Below are 22,626 nucleotides of genomic sequence, written 5' to 3'. Positions count from 1 at the left end.
TCTGCTGTATAACAAAGTGAATCAGCTATATGTATACATATATCCCCATATCCCCTCCCTCTTGTGTCTCCCTCCCACCCTCCCTATCCCACCCTCCTAGGTGGTCACAAAGCACCGAGCTGATCTCACTGTGCTGTACAGCTGCTTCCCACTAGCTATCTGTTTTACATTTGGTAGTGTGTATATGTCAGTGCTACTCTCTCACAAACTTTTTGATGGTGGCCATTCTGACCCATGTGAGGTGACAACTCATTGTAGTTTGATTTGCATTTCTCTAATAATAGCAGTGTGAGCATCTTTTCATGTGCTTTTTGGCCATCTGTATGTCTTCTTTGGAAAATGTCTATTCAGGTCTTCTCATCTTTTAATTGAGCTGTTTGGTTTTTGTTTGTATGTTTTTTGATATTGAGTTATATGAGGTCTTTATATACTTTGGAGATTAATCCCTTGTTGGTTGCATTGTTTGCAAATATTTTCTCCCATTCTGTGAGTTGTCTTTTCATTTTGTTTATGGTTTCCTTTGCTGTGCAAAAGGTTTTAAGTTTAATTAAGTCCCATTTGTTTATTTTTGTTTTTATTTTCATTACTCTAGGAGGTAGAGTCAAAAAAAATATTGCTATGATTTATGTCAAAGAGTGTTCTGCCTACATTTCCCTCTAATAAGAGTTTTATAGTGTCTGGTCTTACATTTAGGTCTTTAATCCATTTTGAGTTTATTTTTGTTTATGGTGTTGGAGAATGTTCTAATTTCATCCTGTTACATGTGGCTGTCCAGTTTTCCCAGCACCACTTATTGAAGACTGTCTTTTCCCCATTGTATATTCTTGCCTCCTTTGTCATGGATTAATTGACCATAGGTGCATGGGTTTATTTCTGGGCTTTCTCTCCTGTTCCATTGATCTGTGTATTTCTGTTTCTGTGCCAGTAATATACTGTTTTGATTACTGTAGCTTTGTAGGATAGCCTGAGGTCAGGGAGCCTGAGTCCTCCAGCTCCATTTTTCTTTCTCAAGATTGCTTTCGCTATTCAGGGTATGACCCATTTTGAATTGGTAATTGTTTGTATATGGTGTGAGGTAAGAGTCAAGCTTTTTTTTTTTTTGCTTATAGCTATCCAGTCGTTCCACTGAATTGCCTTGGCATCTTTATTAAAATGAATTGGCCATATATATCTTCATCTATTTCTGGACTTGTCTCTTCTTTTTCATTGATCTACTTATCTATCTTTACACCAGTAACTTACTATGTTGATTACTGTAACTTTTTTCTTTTTCTTTAAATGGTTTGCCTCTTTTTTAAAAATTTATTTTGGGCTGTGCTGGGTCTTCGCTGCTGCGCGTGGGCCTTTCTCTAGTTGCGGTGCGTGGGCTTCTCACTGCGGCGGCCCCTCCCGCTGCAGAGCACCAGCTCCAGGCGCACGGGCCCCAGTAGTTGTGGCTCACGGGCCCAGGTGCTCCACGGTATGTGGGATCTTCCTGGACCAGGGCCGAAACCCGTGTCCCCTGCACTGGCAGGGGGACTCCCAACCACTGTGCCACCAGGGAAGTGAAGCCCTGTAAATTTATAGTAAGTCTTTAAGTCAGATAGTATTAGTCCTCCAACTTATTTTTCAAAATGGTTTAAACTAAGTCCTTTGTATTTCCATACAAACTTCATAATCAGGTTGTAAATTTCCCCAGAAAAAAAGCCTTTCAGGGTTTTCACTGGGATTGCATTGAATCTATAGAACAGTTTGGTGTAAAGCTGAAGTCTTACCAATACTGAATCACTGACTCAGGAACATGAGATATCTCCTCAGTTATTTAGGCCTTCCTTAATTTCTCTCAGCAGCATTTGTTAGTTCCAGTATAAAAGTAATGCAAATCTTTTGTCCATTTTATTCCTGAAGACTACAAGTGTTTTGATGCTGCAGTATTGTTTTGGAAACATTTCTAGTTTTTCATTGCTAGTGTATAAAATATTTATTTCTGTATATGGTCTTTTATCCTGAAACCTTGCTAAACTCACTCTAGCAGCTTTTTATATGTGTGTATTCCATATGATTTTTCACATAGATGATCATGTCTGCAAATACAGTTTACAAAATAAATAAGCTTCTTCCTTCCAATCTGGTTCTTTTATTTATTTATTCTGGCCTATGGCATTGGCTAGAACCTCTAGTACAGTTCTGAATAGACTAGTGAGTGAACATATTTGTGTTCGTCCTGATCTTGCAAGAAAGCACTTAGTCTTTCAAAGATGCCTTCTGTGAGGTTGAGGAAATTCCCTTCTATTCCTAGTGTGCTGAGAGTTTTTATCTGCAAAGGATGTTGGATTTTTTTTCAGATGTCTTTTCTGCCTTATTGAGACAAGCTTATCCTTTTTCTTCTTTAGTCTATGTTTATATATTGTGAATTATATTGACTTTGGAATGATAAACCAACCTTATATTCCTGGGATAAATTTTACTTGACCATAATATATTGTTTCTTTTAAAATATATTGCTGGGGCTTCCCTGGTAGCACAGTGGTTAAGAATCCACCTGCCGATGCAGGGGACACAGGTTCGAGCCCTGATCTGGGAAGATCCCACATGCCACGGAGCAACTGGGCCCACGCGCCACAGCTACTGAGCCTGCACTCTGAAGCCCGTGTGCCACAACTACTGAAGCCCATGCGCCTAGAGCCCATGCTCCGCAACAGGGGAAGCCACCTGAATGAGAAGCCTGTGCATTGCAACGAGGAGTGGCCCCCACTCACTGCAACTAGAGCAGCAATGAAGACCCAACGCAGCCAAAAATAAATAAATTTAAAAAAAAAAACCTCTGCTTTATTTAAAAAAATAAATTGCTGGGTTTGATTTGCTTACATTTTAAGAATTTTCTTTCCTTGTAATACCTGTGTCTAGTTTAGGAATCAGGGTCTGCTGGCCTCAGAATGACTAAGGATGTATTTCCTTCTCTTCAATGGACTGAGAATTATGTGGTAATTTGTATCTCGTCTCTTAATTTTGATTATTCTGGCCATTTATCAATTTTGTTGATCTTTCAGTAGAACCAGCTTTTGGTCCCATTGACTTTTATTTGTTTTTCGGATTTGATTTTGCTTATTTCTGCTCTTAATTTTCTTTCTTCTGTTTACTTTGGGTTTCATTTGCTCTTATTTTTCTAGTTTCTTAAACTGGGTGCTTAGGGTCATTGAAGACCTTTCCTCCTTTCTAATAAAGTTGTTTAATGCTATAAATTTCCCTCTAAGTATTGCTTTAATTGCATCCCCAATCTTTGATGTATTTTCATTTAGTTTAAAATAGTCTTATTTTCCTTTTAACGTCATCTTTATCCAAGGGTTATTATTTATGTTAATTTCAAAATATTTGGGGATTTTCCAAATCTGTTGATTTATAATTTGATTCCATTGTGGCCAGATAACATACCTTGTATAATTTGAATACTTTTAAATTTGTTTAATGAGATTTGTTTTATGGCCCAGAATATGCTCTTAGTAAATGTTCTATGTGCAGTTGAAAAGAATGTGTATTCTGCTGTTATTATGGATGGAGTGTTCTGTAAATGTCAATTAAGTCATATTGGGTGATAGTGTTTTAAGTCTTCTATATCTGTAGTCATTTTCTAATTTTTCTATCAGTTATTATCAGAGGGGTGTTGATATCTGAGTATAATTGTGGATTTGTCTGTTTCTCATTACAGTTCTCTCATTTTTTGCTTCAGGTATGTTGAAGCTCTCTTATTAGTGCATATTTAGGGCTGTTACGTCATCTTGATGAATTGGCCCTTTTTTCATTATGAAATAACACTTTATCTCTCTACTATTTTTGCTCTAAAGGGACTTTGTCTGATAGTAATAATGCCAGTCCAACTTTCTTTTGATAAGTATTATCAATCACGATATATCTTTTTCCATCAATTCTTTTAACTTACTTGTGTCTTCATATTTAAAGTGGGTTTCTTTTAGGCACCATACAGGTGGATCATACATTTTTTTAAATCCAGTTTGATAATCTCTGCTTCTTAATTGGGTTTTTTGACCATTTATATTTAATGTGATTGATATGGTTGCATTTAAATCTACCATTTAAAAATTTTGTATTTATCTTATTTGTTCTTTGTTCCCTTTTTCCTTGTCTTCTCCTTCTTCTTGGATTAACTGAATATCATTCTTTGATTCACTTTGTCTCCTGTGTTGGATTATAAATGATAATTCTTTGTGGTGTTATTTTAATTGTTCCGTTAGGGTTTGTAGTATGCATCCTTAACATGTCAGTCTACCTTCAAGTAGTATAACACTTGATATGTAAGGATCTTACAGCAGTATACTTCATTTCACTCCTTTTTTATTGTCATATTTTGTACTTCAACATATATATATAAACCCCACAACACACTGCTGTTTTTGTTTTAAACAAACAGCCAGTAATCTTCTAAAGAGATTTTAAAAGTAGGTAAGTGTCTTTTATGTTTACCAACACATTATCATCTCTAGTACTCTTCATTAGAGTAGATTCATTTTCCTTCTGCTTGAGGGACATCCTTTAACATTTCTGGTAGTGTAGATCTGCTGGTGCTTAATTCTTTCAGCTTTTGTATGTCTGAAAAAAAGTATTTTGCTTTCATTTTAAAAAATATATTTTTATTGATTATAGAATTCTAGGTTCACCTTTTTTTTTTCCTTTGAATAATTAAAATATTTTGCTCTACTGTCTGTCTTCTGGCTTACTTTCTCAGAGGTGAAGTGTACTGTCATTTGTACCTGTTGTTCCTCTTGTAATGTCTTTTTTTTCTCTTTCTGCTCTTAAGATTTTCTCATCATCACTGATTTTACAGAATTTGATTACAGGATGTGCTTTAGTGTAGTTTTCTTCATGTGTCTTATGCTTGGGGTTCTATGAGATTCTTGTGTCCTTGGGTTTACGTTCTCATCAAATTTAGAACATTATCAGCTACTGTTTCTTAAAAGTTTAGGTTTCTGGGCAAATGTTCTGCTCCACTGGCACTAGTTTTAAGTCTTTTATGCTGCTCCTTAAGCACTGCTGTATAGGTTTTGGTGGTGAATGGGTTTGATAAAGCCAGGGGATGGAAAGGGAAAAGACATGTTCTGTGATGTTTGCACTCACCAAACATACTGCCAGGGTGGCAGGCTTAATATGCGCTTTTCTCCTTTATGCCTTATGAACACCTTTGTGTCAGAGTTTCTTGTCAAATTATTATCTTCATTCAGGTCTATTTCTTCTTGAGTGAAGATTGGAGGGTAAGTAAAAAAAAATCGCTGTTGAAGAGACTTCACTTCAGGAAAAAAAAAATGGTCTTGTTAAAATCAGGAAGTAAAAAATTAATTAAGCCCCTGATCTACAAATTACTAAAAACACATACATACAAGGACATTACCTCTTGTTCAATGATTACTTGGTAGCTGGTTCATAATTCACCAAATGAATAAGAATCTGGAAGAATGGAGCATGGTGGGCAAGGTGCAGTTTGTGATCCTAGCGTTTCTTGAAATATTTTAAACCCTACAAATGTATTCCTTTGTGTGCAACTATTCTAACTACTATTGTGTCTGTAGGATCATTCTGAAAGTTTCTCTCTCAAAACAAAACAAAAACCATGCCATCCTGTAAAAAACTTTTTTTTTCACCCAGTTTCTTAAAGGAGTCCTTTTTAATCACCAGTTAATTCTTGTTTTTCAGTTACTTTACAGACCCTTTTAGACAGATTCTCCCCCTCACCATTCTAGTTACACTTCTCTGGCAAAGACTACTAATGATCTATTTGCAGACCTGTCCATTTGGCCTCTTGAAATGCAAGACCATCAACGTGACCTTGGTCTTACTACCTCTCTGACCACTTTTTCATTGCCAACTTTGTCCCTTAGATGTTGATGTTTCCCAGTTTTATTTTAGTCTTTTTTGTCCTGATGTAATCTCATCTACATGCATGGTCTTAAGTATATGCTGATAATCCTCACACAGGTAGTTCCACTATTGGTGTCTCCTAACCAACCAGTTTAAAGAAAACAGCTTCATCTTGCTGGAATCTAACTTGGATGGCTTGTTTTCAGCTCAGACTCATAATGTCCCTTAACTTAGTTTTTGTGTGTGTGTGTTGTTTTGTGATGTCCCCATCTTCTAGAAAGCTCCTTACCTAAATCCTAATTATTACTCAAGGCCTAGCAGAATTTATTACTGTCATGTATTTCCATACCACAGTGTATATAACTTTATGGCACCGAAACTCATCCTAGTTTTGGAGCTCCTTGAGCCACCCAATGGGTGCTCAGTAAATGCTGAGTTGGAGTGAATTCATTCCTACAGTTTGTACTTGTACATGTGCCAGTTTTCTGGTTAAATAACTTCTGTATATCCTGGAATGGTTCCCTTACCCTAAAGGATTCTAATCTGGGAAGATCTAGGACATGGTATAGCTTCATATAATTTAGAGCTGGATGGGAACTTCATTTACTTAAGATCACACAGCCAGTGGAAAGCTGTGTTAGTTAGAACAAAGGTCAACTGATTCTCAGACCAATAAGACTTTTCCCTGCACTATGCTGTTGTCCAAAATAGACACTGTAATCTTCTAAACTCATGAAAGATTAAGCTCGAGGTGAATTAGTAAGAGCTAAGAACACGTAGAGATGGGTAGTCCATCCTCCATAGGTCTCTTTAGTTTCTGCATGTCTCGCAAATAGAGGCACTGATAGCTTTTATTCCAGACTGTTATTTCAAAGATGTTTGTATAAAGTGAACAGCTTTAGAAGACAGAGACAGTCTCTTTACTAACCAGTACAATAAGAATAATGTTTCCCTCTGATGCAAAAGTTAGGCAGGTTTGCGTGTGGCCAGCTCATTAAGATTTGGGTTTCCTAAACTTGGAGTTCCTCAGCTGTGATACAAACCCACTCCATGTGCAGCCTCCACCTAGATTACTCTGGGTCACCTCTGTGGGATGTGGGGTGCAAAGCAAACATGAAGCTCATGTTGCTTACCGTGCTCTAAGTAATTAAATCCATCGTCTCTGACCCAGGATCTCACGTCTTCTGCTAGCCTTCATGAAACTGTTGTTTGGAAGAAGGGTAAAATCTTAGACCCTTCACAGTTCTTGTAGATATTCTGAGAAATAAAATTGAGTAAAATTTGCTTAATATAGCAGTTCACTGAAATTTAGACCATGGGTCATCTGTGCAGAGAATCCCACCTGCTCTATCTGGTCCCCCCTTGCTTTAAACTTTCCAGCCCCCAAAATGGTGTCCAGGAGTCTGTTTCAGTCATGGTCTTCCTCCCCTCTATTTGCTCTAGAAGCCCCATCCGCCAAACCCTCTCATGGCCTCTAGGACAGCACTTGCAGAGTCATGGTATGTTCCAGCACTAGAAAAATTGCTGGAGAAATCGAACCACGTTTCCCTGGGCTCTGAACGGTAGCTGTCATGTTGGCCTGCAGCCTCTTCCAACGTTGAACTTCCTCCCCTCCTTTGGTTAGCACCATTCCTGTCCCAGTGATCAGCAGGCTCTTTAATCCCTTCTAGCATGTAGGCCATCTAGAAGGGTCTAATATTAGCTCTCAACCCCCAACAGAATTTGTGCACTGTCTGCTTGAAATAAACCAGACTGTAGTTTTCATACTGCCTTATTTTAAAGAGTTTCAAAACACCTGGAAAGAGCATCTTACTTCTGATGTTTCTTCTAGGTATTGGCAGAGGCATCTCAACTGTTACCCTCATGAAGAGCAGGCTTTTGGCCTGGTGATTATACCATGATCATATGTATTGTACATCACAAATGCTCCAGCTCTTGACTAAACCTCCACTCTGGGCCTAAAACAAACACCTTTGGCCAAAATTTAAGTGCATGTGAAATCATGCTGAACTTTGCGATACTCAAAATAATTGCTTTAAACTGTAAGCTGTGTTGTACACAATAACCGAAGGAGTACTAGTTTCCTGTGGCTGTTGTAACAAACTGCCATGTATTTCTAGTGGCTAAAACAACAGGAACTCACTCACTCTCTCATAGTTCTGAAGGCCAGAAGTCCGAAGTCAGTTTCACTGGGCCGAAATCAAGATGTCAGCAGGGCCAAGCTCTGCTCTAGGGCAGAATCCGTTTCTTGCCTTTCCAGCTTCTGGTGGCTGCCAGCATTCCTTGGCTTGTGGCCACATCACTCTGATCTCTGCCTGTTGTCGCACTGTCTTCTCTTCTCCTGAAATCTCCCTTTTACAAGGACATTTGTAATTATATTTGGGGTCCACCTAGATAACCCAGGATATTTTCCCCATCTCAAGATTCTTAACTGAATAACACCTGCAAAGTCCATTTTTGCCACATAAATAGGTAACATCCACAGGTTCCAGGGATCAAGATCTGGATATCTTTTGGAGGACCATTATTCATTCTGTCACAGTGTGTTAAGGCTTACAAATAGATCAAGTTAAAATTCTTGTCACTTTGTTTGCAAATCACTTTTGCAGAGAACTAAAGGTAGGCTTGATTAATTATTACTGCTCCCATCACCACTCCCATATTATTTCTTTATAAATACAAAGACCATACAACCCAACTTACCCAGGACAGTCTTGAGTAATTACTTTATGCTCAAAAATTTCTTGGGTAAATTATATAGTCTTCCTGTTTATAAACAGCCTTAAGAAGATGACAATTAGTTGAGCTCTCCTACGAAAAAGGACTATTTAAACTACCATTTGAGTCTCCACAGGGCAGAAAGTTCGATCTGAATTGTGTCTTAAAGCCAAAGCTGCTTACTATTGCTTTGAGATCTGTTCCCTATTCATACCACAAATACTCAAGGGTGGTAGATATTTTCAGGTATCCTCTCTTAAAGGCTCCAAGTGGTTGAAAACTGATCTAAACTCACTGGTGAAACCAGTTTGAGTATAAACTTAGTCACAGGCCTCAGGTCTGATTGGTAACCTTCCAGGCTGTTGTGCAAGTATGGGTAAGGTATACGTAGGAATAAAGTAAGTGGCTCTACTAGCAGTTCTTAGAGCTTCGCTTCACCAGGAGGAAGGATGGGGAAACTCCATCTTTAATACCCAAAACTTATTGTGCTTCAGATACTAATGTGTCCAGTATGTCCCTTTTTTCAAAGTTAGTTTGAGCCCACAAAGAATGATTATGAATTTACCCAATACTATGGTAAATGAATAAGCTACCTATCTTTCTATTTAAAGAATAGATTGAAAAGCTTGAATGTAATATTTATTTGGTGAATTTACATGTGAGGTCATTTACAATAGAAAAGACACAGACAGACGCAGCTTTCAGTGCAGTTTCAAATATTTTTCAGAACAGGCAATATAGTCCATGAGGATTTGGAATGTTAGTATTGAATGGTACATGCTTCAGTTTCCTTTGTATGTTTTCTACTGAACCCCAAGGGGTAGGAAGCGAGAAGAGAGAAGAAAATATCAGTGTTAATGTAAATACAGCCATGCAAATAAAAACTTTTTAAAGTCAGAGGTTATTCAGAGATGCAGAACATTTCTGTATTCAGGGCTTATTCTAGTAGGTGCATAATTTAAAAACTAAAATGCAGAGCTCTCAAACATTCCATTATCCAAACCATCTTAAATTATGTTAACTGCCCCCCACCAATTATTGCCCCTTCAATATTTTCCAGACTCTGACTTTGGAAGGGAGTCATTTCTAGTAGCTTCTAAAAAGACAGCATTTTGACAAAACCTTTTGGTTTCAATAGGATAAAGCACCCTTTTAAAGAGGGGTAAAATGCTCATTTACTCCCAACAATGTAAACTCTAATTAGATACCATTTCCAGAAAAGTACAACTGAAGGCTTGCTCTGTTTATTATATTCAGACTTAAGTAAACCTCTCCCCACCCTGAATATCTCAAAACAAGGGACTCTTTAAGAACACCTCTCCACCCCACCAGAAAAATCCAGCATATAAGCAAAAGGATGATCTATAAAGTAACAATTGGAAAAAACACAAAGTGATTTCTAAGTAAGAGGGTGAGGTAAAGGTAAAATGAACAAAACAAAACAAAAATCTGCTGTCAGTAACCTTAGTGTAGTGTGGACACGGTCAGTCAGCCAGGCCTTAGAGACCAAGGTTAGTTCAAAACTAAAATGCGCTCCACTCGTCCTCAGCATCTTTGAAAATACTGGCTCAAAATCCCTTAAGTACATGTAGCCATAGTTAAGAAGCATTAAACTTGTCACTTCAGGAAATACTATGTTCTGGATCTGAGACTTTCATCCTTTTTGAACTGTTAGGCCACATTTTCTTCACTAGAAATTTTAAGCTAATTAACTACTTATCACACTTACTTCGTCTTTACATACACAACCAACCTGCATTTTCTTTAAAAAGTACACTGTTAAATAGTAATACCTATTGTAGAAAATAGCCATGGGCAATTATAAATACATTTTCATTTCATCTTACCTCTTGCCTGGTCTGCTCTCCCATTAATTCTCAGTCTTCTAGCACATACATCAATTAGAATATCTTGCTTCTGCATAACTTACTGTATGAAAACCAGCTGCTGTAGACTTTAAGAACGATGTACATTATCCATTATAGTTGAAGGGGGTCAAAGGTTTAAGTGTCGCCACTGCATCTAACGTTCTGCAGAATCAGAGGCATTGTGCATGCTGACAGTGGTTAAAAGGGTCTCAATTTTGCTGTCGTAAAAACGAAATCCCCACTTAAGCTGTTTCCTTCAAAAAAAAAATTAACTAAAAGGGATTAATCAAATCTAAAAGAATCTTATTTTACAGCACTTACTATGTTAATTTAAAAACCAACATGCTGTAAAACTGTAAAATACTCATATGTTATACACACACACACACACACACAAAGACAAAATCATCCAGAACACACCCTCCCACCCACCTCGAAAAAAAAAGTCAAATCAACAAATCAAAATTTTTATTTGCATGGCCAATTATCATTTGTACTCTTTGCAACTTTATTTTAATATCCCTTTAACAGGTTTCTAAGCTTTGTTGCACAGGGAATAAAAGCTGCAACACTGCAAACTTTCTTCAACAGGCACTCCCACAACACCTAAACATGAAACATGTAACGAATGACAACAGCACAAACGGAAATACTAAGTTCCACCATTCAACATAGTTCACAACAGTGTCTTTAGGGTTCAGTTGAAGAGGGGGTAAACTCCTAAAAGAGGGTCATTTTCCTTCCCCCGTATTTTATAATGTCGGTGGTTTTAATCCGTATTTCTTTGCAACTTCTGTCTGGGCATGGGCAGCATCACAGAGTGAGTATAGATGAGCCATCTCCATTTCTGATTTGGCCAGGTTAATAGCTTTGTTGAACATGTCAATGGCTTTCTCCATGTTTCCTCTAAAACAACAAAAACTTTAAATGTTTCAGATTTAACAAGCACTTCACAGAATGCAATGAAGTTTATAACTGAAGCTACATGGAGCCTGACCTTTAAGTTTCAACTATGACTCTAATAAAATGCTTCTTTATAACAAAATAATGCCTAGCACATAGAAAATACTCAATGAATGTTAGCTACTATTACAAATACTATATGCTTATATTATGCTACTTGTGGTCTTTGTTTACAGATAAGAACAGTGAGACTAGAGAGATTAAATGACTTATTTAAAATCATAATCATATCTGGTTCCTAAATTCTGCTTGTTTCTACTCCATCATGAGGCTCCTTTAGAAAGCAGTGACATAGCCTCAGAGAACATTACAGGTATTCAGGGGCCTTACCTTCACAGATCTGTGTGAGCCCTACCAGCATATCCCTACCCAACACTACTCCATACACACAGGTCTCCCTGAGTTCACTCATGCTCATAATGCTCAGATTATTTATTGCTTCTCTGCCTGATTCTAGCCAAATCCTCACCTTTTTAAGGCCCAGTTCAAATACAATATCCTCATGAAAACTACTCTCCCCCTCCCTCGCTAGAGGAATTGGCTGCTCCCTCCCCACTGTCCCCATGATTCCATTGTCACTCTGTGCAAGTCAGATGGATATATATTGCTATTTGTTACCACAGTCTTACCAGATCCTTACGGGACACCTTTCAATTCCCAGAACCTAGTACAATACTTGGTAGCTAGTATCCATTTTTTGAATAAATGGATGAATATGCTTGGTCAAAAAATATACAATTTACCTCTTACAGTCTAATTGTGATTAGGCTTTATATACTTGCCAAGAACCAAGAGCTATTTTAAAGTAACTAGTACTGGCTATGTATATATGCATACATGCATGTAATCTTACAATAAATACTGTATTAAGTCCCCACTATATATATGCCAGTTAGAATCTAAGAAGTACAATGTACCTCTGGGGTGACTGTACTCAATCTCCTACTACATATATTGATACGGTACATAATAGACTTAATTAAAAAGAAAATAACTTTGAGAGTTCATGTTCAGATATTAGGTAGACAGCAGATTTGCTAAATCCTAGGATAATCAGCAATTTCATTCATTCACATTCACTTATCTATTTGTAAAGCAGGATTCAGAATGGATTTCTTAAAGTACAATTAACACACAAAATTCATCAAACCCCATAAATCAGGGGTCCTTAACCCAGGCTCTATGAACAACTTATATGCAAAGAGTTTTTGCATGTGCATTATTTTAGGAAAAATCCACAGCTTTGCTCAAAAGATTAAGAACTATTACCCCATCATATTCTAGTATGAGAATATTTTATACACATTAACAAACTGGCAATTAAGAAATAATATTTATATGCAACTGTCAGTACAAGGATCGCAAAAATTTTCATCAGCCTACATATATTCTGCCTACTCTGGAGCAGAAAGACAGAGGACCCCAGAAGTGACTGCATGACAGGTTATTAAGACAACTCCTACTAGTTCCTGACAAGCGATGGTAGCAAGATCGGTTACTTTTGGCATCAGTGAAATATGGGCTCATGTCCTCTTTCTACTACCTGCTCACCATGTAACCTTGTTAATTTAACCAGTCTGGGCATCAGTTTCTACACTCTTCAATTAAATGGAGGATCATATAACCTCAACCTTTATAAAGACTGGGGTAAAAATCAATTGAAATAATATTTGGAAAGCACCTAAAGTTCAGTACCTGGCCTAGAGTAGCTACTCAAATGGATGGCAATGCCAGTATCCAGATGGTATACTACACTAAATTCTATGGCATAAACAGTTATCACCTATTAATGGTGGATCTCAAGTGCAACTCTGGATAAACATTTACAGAAAACAAGAAGTTACAAGAAAGTCAGAATTGCAAAAATTCTTATCCAACTCCCTGATTTTAAAGAAAACTCAGGGGCTCAGAGGTGATGGTGCAACTTGCCTAGCCACTTGGCTGTAGCAGGATCTAAGTCTTCGGGCAACGTGGCCGCCAATCCTTATGCTGCACTGCACTGCCTGAGTACACTGCAGATGTTTTTTTCCCTCCAACAGAAATAATACAGGAGAAAGGAGGAAAAAACACACAACAGGTATTGGAGAAAGATCAAGTTTCCCTTTCTAATGTATATGCCTGACTTAAACAACTTTTAAGTGTGACTTTTAAACTGGAAGAATAATTAAACAAGGCAAATCAAAGTTGTATAGTTTCAAGGGAATATTGCCTCAAAAGGCACAACACATTAAGACTTAAAAATTTAATGATTATTGACAATAACCTGTCTATAATGAGAAGAATGAAAAGATAAATATGGAGATGCCCTAACTTTCCTAAGGACAGACTCTAGAAGTTACCTTTGTACTTCAATAGTTCCCATGGTTTCATATGCAAAATCACATTTATTGTCAATTTCAATAGCCTTGCTGATAAGCTCCAAACCTCTATCCAGATCTTGCTTCCACTGAAGTTGAAGTAAACTGCAAATGCAAAACAGCAGTCAGATGTGACCATGGCCCAGTATCAATTCGGCTCTCAATGAATTTATAATTTAATTTACAAGGAAAAACAAAATCTAAAACAGTATAGAATCAGCATCAAATTGGTTTTTTTCCCTCAATTTACAGTGGTTTTGTAGTCTAAATTCCTTAGTATGAAAAGAGTGTCCAACGGTCTAGGCTCTATTATTAACTTACTTTGTTGCACAGCTTAATGTTTTACTCTGTATAAATTTAACTGAAGTTTTAAAATGACAATTCAAGTACACTAGGACAGGAAAAACTTATTTTGCGTGTTTCCTATTTTGATACAAGTAACACCTGACAGGATGTTCAGAAATGAAATCCTTAAGCTACGGTGAAAATAGCATATTTACTAATTATTGTATAATAATCAAACATAAGTAAAAGAAAAAGTAACAGTGAAGCATCCACAGCATTAAGAAATTTTTCAGTTAACACTGACTCTCTCTACCACAGTCCCCTTTCTCAGCGACCAAAAGAAATCCATCTTACTACTATGCAAGAAATTTAGTTTCTTACTGGAACAAACAGACCCACAAAAATACATACCCTTTATGAACGTATGTTGTGGCATTATCTGGTTCCAAATTAATACATTTATCATACATTTCATCAGCTTTACCAAACTGTTGTTGATCTGTTAATGCCTATGTGAAGAGATACTTCGGTTAAATTTAGTTAAACTGTCACCCTAAGCAATTAAAAGTATACTGCTTATTAATTATTAAAATTTACTTCATGTAACCATTCATTACCAAATTATTGTTTTGGGGATTAAACTTATTTAAAATGTTACATCTTAATTATTGGGGTTTTTACATAGCAGCATTATGAATATGAAATCTTAACTGTTCTCTCTCTTCATTAAGTTTGTTAGTAATTTGCAAAGGAGAAGATCTAATAAACTCTAGAATACAGAAAATCCCACTCTTGGTGCAAGTTCTAATATCAGATTCTCACAGGTACATTCATGTCACTTATTCATAATTTATCATAATATATCCTAAGGGAATTACTTTAAAAACAATACTCATTTGGAAGGGTAAGTTCAGATAGGTATGTTAACTGTTATCAGAGTCATTCCTTAAAAATGATTGGTCAAAGAAAGAAAGCAGCTACAATCAACTGTTTGAAGGCAAATCCCATGGCAGAAATGGAAGGCTTGGTTATGTGGATACCAGATCATGCTGATCAAACTGTAACTCTGAGAGTTAGCTGGCATCTAAGCTCAAGCTTCAGGGTTCAAAGAAAAAAGTCATACTATGTAACTATATATAACTATATATAACTCTCTCTCTATGTATAAATAAAATTTGCTATATATAGTGAAGCAAACATCAGAAGAGGGACCAAAAGATAGAAACTTTGGTGCAAACAGACTTGTAATAATGCTAGTGCTGATAAGATGATGCTCAAGTAGGGCTTCCCTGGTGGCACAGGGGTTGAGAATTGCCTGCCAATGCAGGGGACACAGGTTCGAGCCCTGGTCCAGGAAGATCCCACATGCCGTGGAGCAACTAACTAAGCCCGTGTGCCACAACTACTGAAGCCCATGTGCCTAGAGCTGGTGCTCTGCAACAAGAGAAGCCACCACAATGAGAAACCCTCACACCACAATGAAGAGTAGCTCCCGCTCGCCGCAACTAGAGAAAGCCCGCGCAGCAACAGACCCAACACAGCCAAAAATAAAATAAGTAAATAAATTTATTAAAAAAAAAAAAAAGATGATGCTCAAGTAGGCCAAAACCTGTTTTGAAGGTAACATAATGAGAGAGAAATGTACAATCATGAAACCTCTGCAAAAGAGTTGTTCCTAGTATTTGGTTTCTTTAAAAGCTAGTCAGTGGCCTTTGCTCTTTTAGCTGCTTATAGAAATCTGCACCAAAAAAGCCCTTCTGGATTTCATTTCAGTGATGAAGATGGTCCTGTCACCTTCTGGCTTGTTCCTAATTAAATATAAGCCCTAAATCCAAGTGTACCTATTCAATACAAACATCATACAATTATAATGTGTGTTTGTCCTATTTTAACTTCTATATATTCTATAGAATTTTATATAGTACATGCTTTCACAATTAACAGAGCATGTAGTCAGCAATCAATGTATCATTTTTTTTTTCTATCTAGGAATTATAAGAACAAAGACTGAGCAGATAAGATTTCAAACTGAGGTTAATGAATTCCTGGGTTGCAGAAGTAAACCCACACACCTATGGTCAATTAATCTTTGACAAAGGAGGCAAGAACATAAAATGGGAAAAAGAGTCTCTTCAGCAAGTCGTGCTGGGAAAGTTGGAGAGCTGCATGTAAGTCAATGAAGTTAGAACACACCCTCATACCATGCACAAAAATAGTCAAAATGCCTTAAAGACTTAAAACATAAGACATGACACCATAAAACTCCTAGAGGAGAGCGTAGGCAAAACATTCTCCGACATAAATTATACCAATGTTTTCTTAGATCAGTCTCCCAAGGCAATAGAAATAAAAACAAAACTAAACAAATGGGACTGAATCAAACTTACAAGCTTTTGCACAGCAAAGGAAACCATAACCAAAAAGAAAAGACAACCTATAGAATGGGAGAAAATATTTGTAAATGATGAGACAGACAAGGGCTTAATCTCCAAAATATACAAACAGCTCATACAACTCAACAACAAAAAAAACAAACAACCCAACTGAAAAATGGGCAGAAGACCTTAATAGACATTTCTCCAAAGACATACAGATGGCCAGCAGGCACACGAAAATACGCTCAACATCACTAATTATTAAAGAAATGAAAATCAAACCTACAACAAGGTACCACCTCACACCAGTCAGAATGGCCATCATTAAAAAGTCTACAAATAACTAATGCTGCAGAGGGTGTGGAGAAAAGGGAACCCTCCTACACTGCTGGTGGGAATGTAAATTGGTACAGCCACTATAGAAAACAGTATGGAGGTTCTCAGAAAACTAAAAATAGAATTACCATATAATCCAGCAATGCCACTCCTGGAAATGTACCTGGACAAAACTATAATTCAAAAAGATACATGTGGGGGTGGAGTCAAGATTGCATACTAGGAGGATGCAGAATTTGCATCTCCTCACAACTAGGGTACCTACCAGGCACCAGTGGGGGACCATGGACACCTAAGGGGACGGGAGGAACCCCCAGCGACCGGGTAGGATGTGGGGCGTGGGGGGAGTGAAGGGGGAGGAGAAGTGGAGGTGGGACAGGACTGGTGCCCCTGAGGCACGGCTGGGGGAGGGGAAGGGATCCCACACACGAAGGGGAAATTGGGGAACCACTGGGAGGGCAGAGGATCAAAAGGGAGCGTGGCCAGGTTTCCCCTGCCCCCTTGGGCCCCCAGAAACCTACTGAGATATGGGCCTGATCCTCTGCCCACCTAGGCCCCCTCCAGCGGGTCCTGAGGGAATGGGAGGCAGGGAAGGGGGAGCAAAAGTAAAGGCCGGGGGCTTCCCTGGTGGCGCAGTGGCCAATGCAGGGGACATGGGTTTGAGCTCTGGTCTAGGAAGATCTCACATGCCGTGGAGCAACTAGGCCCGTGAGCCACAATTACTGAGCCTGCGTGTCTGGAGCCTGTGCTCCACAACAAGAGAGGCCACAACAGTGAGAGGCCCACACACCGCGATGAAGAGGGGCCCCCACTCGCCACAACTAGAGAAAGCCCTCGCACAGAAATGAAGACCCAACACACCCAAAAATAAATAAATAAATTTATAAAAAGAAAAAAAAAAACTAAAGGCCAGACCTATGGAACCGGCACCTCTGAGGGGTGGCTGGGGGAGGGGAGGAGTTCCTACACTCAGCAGGACCCACCCAAGATTAGGAGTCCAGCAGCGACGGGGGAGACCCTGGGGGAGACAGTGGGAAAGGGGTGCGAAGGAACAGAAGGGAACACGGCCAGTGCTTTTCCTGTCCATTTAGGCACCGGGGAGCCTGTTGGGCTCCCAGGCCTAATACTCTGCCCTTGGAGCCTCCCTCCTGCCCAGCACAGCCAAAGCCCCGCCCCGACACCCCACCCACGGCCCTACCTCTACACTCCGAGACCCCCTCCAATACGCTGGGCCTAAACCCCACCCACACACCCTCACTCAGGGCCCTACCTCCAAACTCTGGAACTCCACACTCCAGAGGCCCTCCTTTGGACATACTGCCTCTCCCCTTCCTTGATCACTCAGGTCCCAAGCAGAGGCCCTGCCCCATGCTCAAATGACAACCCCCCAACCTGCCTAGGTCCTGCCCCACCCTCAACCCCGCCCCTGCCTAAGTCCCACCCCACCTAAGCTCTGCCCCAGCAGCCAAGGCTTTTTTTTTTCAATTTTTCTTTTTTCTTCTTTTAGATTAGGGTTCTGTTTTACCTTGTTGATTCACTGTTGTTGATTGTTTTATATTATTATGTTTCCTAATAAATCTTTTATTTTTCTAATTTTATTTTATTCTTTATACTTTGTTACTGATCTCTCCTTTTGGCTTGTTCCCCCCTCCGCTTTTTGTTTTCTTTTTTCTGGTGTGGTTTTATTTTACACTGTTGCAGTTGGTTCAATTATAGTTTTATTTTTCCTAATATATTTTTTATCTTTCTAATTTTATTTTCTTTGATACTGTACTGCACATTTTTTTCTTTCTTTCTGTTTTTTTTTCTTACCGCACCACAAAGCTTGCGGAATCTTGGTTCCCAGGCCGGAGGTCGGGCAATGAGCTCCTGTGGTGGGAACTCCGAGTCCAAACCGCTGGACTAACAGAGAACCTCAGACCCCAGGGAATATCATTTGGAGTGAGGCCTCCCAGAAGTCCTCATCTCAGCACCAAGACCCAGCTCTATCCAACTGCCTGCAAACACCAGTGCTGGACGTCTCAAGCCAAACAACCAGTAAGACACAAATACAGCACCACCCATCAAAAAAAAAAATGAAATGACAAAAAAATACATTACAAACAAAGGAGCAAGGTAAAAACCTACAAGACCAAATAAATGAAGACGAAATAGGCAACCTACCTGAAAAAGAATTCAGAGTAATGATAGTAAAGATGATCCAAAATCTTGGAAACAGAATGGAGAAAATACAAGAAACATTTAACAAGGATCTAGAAGAACTAAAGAGCAAACAAACAGTGATGAACAACACAATTACTGAAATTAAAAATACTCTAGAAGGAATCAATAACAGAATAACTGAGGCAGAAGAACGGATAAGTGACCTGGAAGATAAAATGCTGGAAATAACTGTCAAGGAGCAGAATAAAGAAAAAAGAACGAAAAGAATTGAGGACAGTCTTAGAGACCTCTGGGACAACATTAAATGCACCAACATTCGAATTACAGGGGTCCCAGAAGAAGAAGGGAAAAAGAAAGGGTCTGAGAAAATATTTAAAGAGATTATAGTCGAAAACTTCCCTAACATGGGAAAGGAAATAGACAATCAAGTCCAGGAAGCACAGACAGTAAGTACCATAAAGGATAAACCCAAAGAGAAACATGCCAAGACACATATTAATCAAACTTTCAAAAATTAACTACAAAGAAAAAATATTAGAAGCAACAAGGAAAAAGCAACAAATAACATACAAGGGAATCCCCATCAGGTTAACAGCTGATTTTTCAGCAGAAACTCTGCAAGCCAGAAGGGAGTGGCAGGACATATTTAAAGTGATGAAAGGGAAGAACCTACAACCAAGATTACTCTACCCAGCAACGATCTCATTCAGATTCGATGGAGAAATTAAAACCTTTACAGATAAGCAAAAGTTAAGAGAAATCAGCACCACCAAACCAGCTCTACAACAAATGCTAAAGGAACTTCTCTAGGCAGGAAACACAACAGAAGGAAAAGACCTACAATAACAAACCCAAAACAATTAAGAAAATGGTAATAGGAACATACATATCAATAATAACCTTAAACGTGAATGGATTAAATGCTCCAACAAAAAGACATAGGCTGGCTGAATGGATACAAAAACAAGTCCCATATATATGCTGTCTACAAGAGACCCACTTCAGACCTAGGGACACATACAGACTGAAAGTGAGGGGATGGAAAAAGATATTCCATGCAAATGGAAATCAAAAGAAAGCTGGAGTAGCAATTCTTATATCAGACAGAATAGACTTTAAAATAAAGACTATTACAAGAGACAAAGAAGGAGACTACATAATGATCAAGGGATCAATCCAAGAAGAAGATATAACAATTGTAAAGATTTATGCACCCAACATAGGAGCACCTCAATACATAAGGCAAATGCTAACAGCCATAAAAGGGGAAATCGACAGTAACACAATCACAGTAGGGGACTTTAACACCCCACTTTCACCGATGGACAGATCATCCAAAATGCAAATAAATAAGGGAACACAAGCTTTAAATGACACATTCAACAAGATGGACCTAATTGATATTTATAGGACATTCCATCCAAAAACAACAGAATACACTTTCTTCTGAAGTGCTCATGGAACATCCTCCAGGATAGATCATATCTTGGGCCACAAATGAAGCCTTGGTAAATTTAAGAAAATTGAATTCGTACCAAGTATCTTTTCTGACCACAAAGCTATAAGACTAGATATCAATTACAGGAAAAAAACTGTAAAAAATACAAACACGTGGAGGCTAAACAATACGTTACTAAATAACCAAGAGATCACTGACGAAATCAAAGAGGAAATCAAAAAATAACTAGAAACAAATGACAATGAAAACACGACGACCCAAAACCTACAGGATGCAGCAAAAGCAGTTCTAAGAGGGAAGTTTATAGCAATACAATCCTACCTCAAGAAACAAGAAACATCTCAAATAAACAACCTAACCCTACACCTAAAGCAATTAGAGAAAGAAGAACAAAAAACCCCCGAAGTTAGCAGAAGGAAAGAAATCATAAAGATCAGATCAGAAATAAATGAAAAAGAAATGAAGGAAAAGATAGCAAAGATCAATAAATCTAAAAGCTGGTTCTTTGAGAAGATAAACAAAATTGATAAACCATTAGCCAGACTCATCAAGAAACAAAGGAAGAAGACTCAAATCAACAGAATTAGAAATGAAAAAGGAGAAGTAACAACTGACACTGCAGAAATACAACGGATCATGAGAGATTACTACAAGCAACTCTATGCCAATAAAATGGACAACCTGGAAGAAATGGACAAATTCTTAGAAAAGCACAACCTTCCAAGACTGAACCAGGAAGAAACAGAAAATATAAACAGACCAATCACAAGCACTGAAATTGAAACTGTGATTAAAAATCTTCCAACAAACAAAAGCCCAGGACCAGATGGCTTCACAGGCGAATGCTATCAAACATTTAGAGAAGAGCTAACACCTATCCTTCTCAAACTCTTCCAAAATATAGCAGAGGGAGGAACACTCCCAAACTCATTCTATGAGGCCACCATTACCCTGATACCAAAACCAGACAAAGATGTCACAAAAAAAAGAAAACTACAGATCAATATCTCTGATGAACATAGGTGCAAAAATTCTCAACCAAATACTAGCAAACAGAATCCAACAGCACATTAGAAGGATCATACACCATGCTCGAGTGGGATTTATCCCAGGAATGCAAGGATTCTTCAATATATGCAAATCAATCAATGTGATACACCATATTAACAAATTGAAGGATTAAAACCATATGATCATCTCAACAGATGCAGAAAAAGCTTTTGAGAAAATTCAACACCCATTTATGATAAAAACCCTCCAGAAAGTAGGCACAGAGGGAACCAACCTCAACATAATAAAGGCCATATATGACAAACCCACAGCCAACATCATCTCAATGGTGAAAAACTGAAACCATTTCCTCTAAGATCAGGAACCAGACAAGGTTGTCCACTCTCACCACTATTATTCAACATAGTTTTGGAAGTTTTAGCCACAGCAATCAGAGAAGAAAAATAAATAAAAGGAATCCAAATCGGAAAAGAAGGAGTAAAACTGTCACTGTTTGCAGGTGACATGATACTATACAGAGAATCCTAAAGATTCTACCAGAAAACTACTAGAGCTAATCAATCAATATGGTAGAGTAGCAGGATACAAAGTCAGTGCACAGAAATCTCTTGCATTTCTATACACTAAGGATGAAAAATCTGAAAGGGAAATTAAGGAAACACTCCCATTTACCACTGCAACAAAAAGAATAAAATACCCAGGAATAAACCTAACTAAGGAGACAAAAAGACCTGTAGGCAAAAAACTATAAGACACTGATGAAAGAAATTAAAGACAATACAAACAGATGGAGAGATATACTATGTTCTTGGATTGGAAGAATCAACATTGTCAAAATGACTATACTACCCAAAAGCAATCTAAAGATTCAGTGCAATCCATATCAAACTACCCATGGCATTTTTCACAGAACTAGAACAAAAAATTTTACAATTTGTATGGAAACACGAAAGACCCCGAATAGCCAAAGCAAGAGTGAGAAAGAAAAACAGAGTTGGAAGAATCAGGCTCCTGGACTTCACACTATACTACAAAGCTACAGTAATCAAGACAGTATGGTAGGGCTTCCCTGGTGGCGCAGTGGTTGAGAGTCTGCCTGCTAATGCAGGGGACACGGGTTCGAGCCCTGGTCTGGGAAGATCCCACATGCCAAGGAGCAACTGGGCCCGTGAGCCACAACTGCTGAGCCTGCGCATCTGGAGCTTGTGCTCCGCAACAGGGGAGGCCGCGATAGTGAGGGGCCC

The 22,626-nt window shown here is 38.4% G+C and overlaps 1 protein-coding gene across 1 annotated transcript in view; it reads right to left on the bottom strand.

The window, feature by feature from the left end:
• Nucleotides 1-10,886: 10,886 nt before the first annotated feature.
• The window catches only part of TOMM70 (translocase of outer mitochondrial membrane 70), a 50,056-nt gene continuing 38,316 nt past the window's right edge, over nt 10,887-22,626 (bottom strand). Inside the window, exons 10-12 of the mRNA XM_036850267.1 lie at nt 14,450-14,547; nt 13,736-13,858; nt 10,887-11,339 (exon numbers count right to left, since the gene is read on the bottom strand). Of these exons, the coding sequence (XP_036706162.1) occupies nt 11,186-11,339; nt 13,736-13,858; nt 14,450-14,547 (375 nt within the window). The 3' untranslated portion in view covers nt 10,887-11,185. The remainder of the gene's footprint in view (nt 11,340-13,735; nt 13,859-14,449; nt 14,548-22,626) is intronic.

Source organism: Balaenoptera musculus, chromosome 4 (genome assembly GCF_009873245.2).
Source record: "Balaenoptera musculus isolate JJ_BM4_2016_0621 chromosome 4, mBalMus1.pri.v3, whole genome shotgun sequence".
Classification (NCBI taxonomy): domain Eukaryota; kingdom Metazoa; phylum Chordata; class Mammalia; order Artiodactyla; family Balaenopteridae; genus Balaenoptera; species Balaenoptera musculus.
This window is presented reverse-complemented; position numbering and strand designations above follow the sequence as displayed.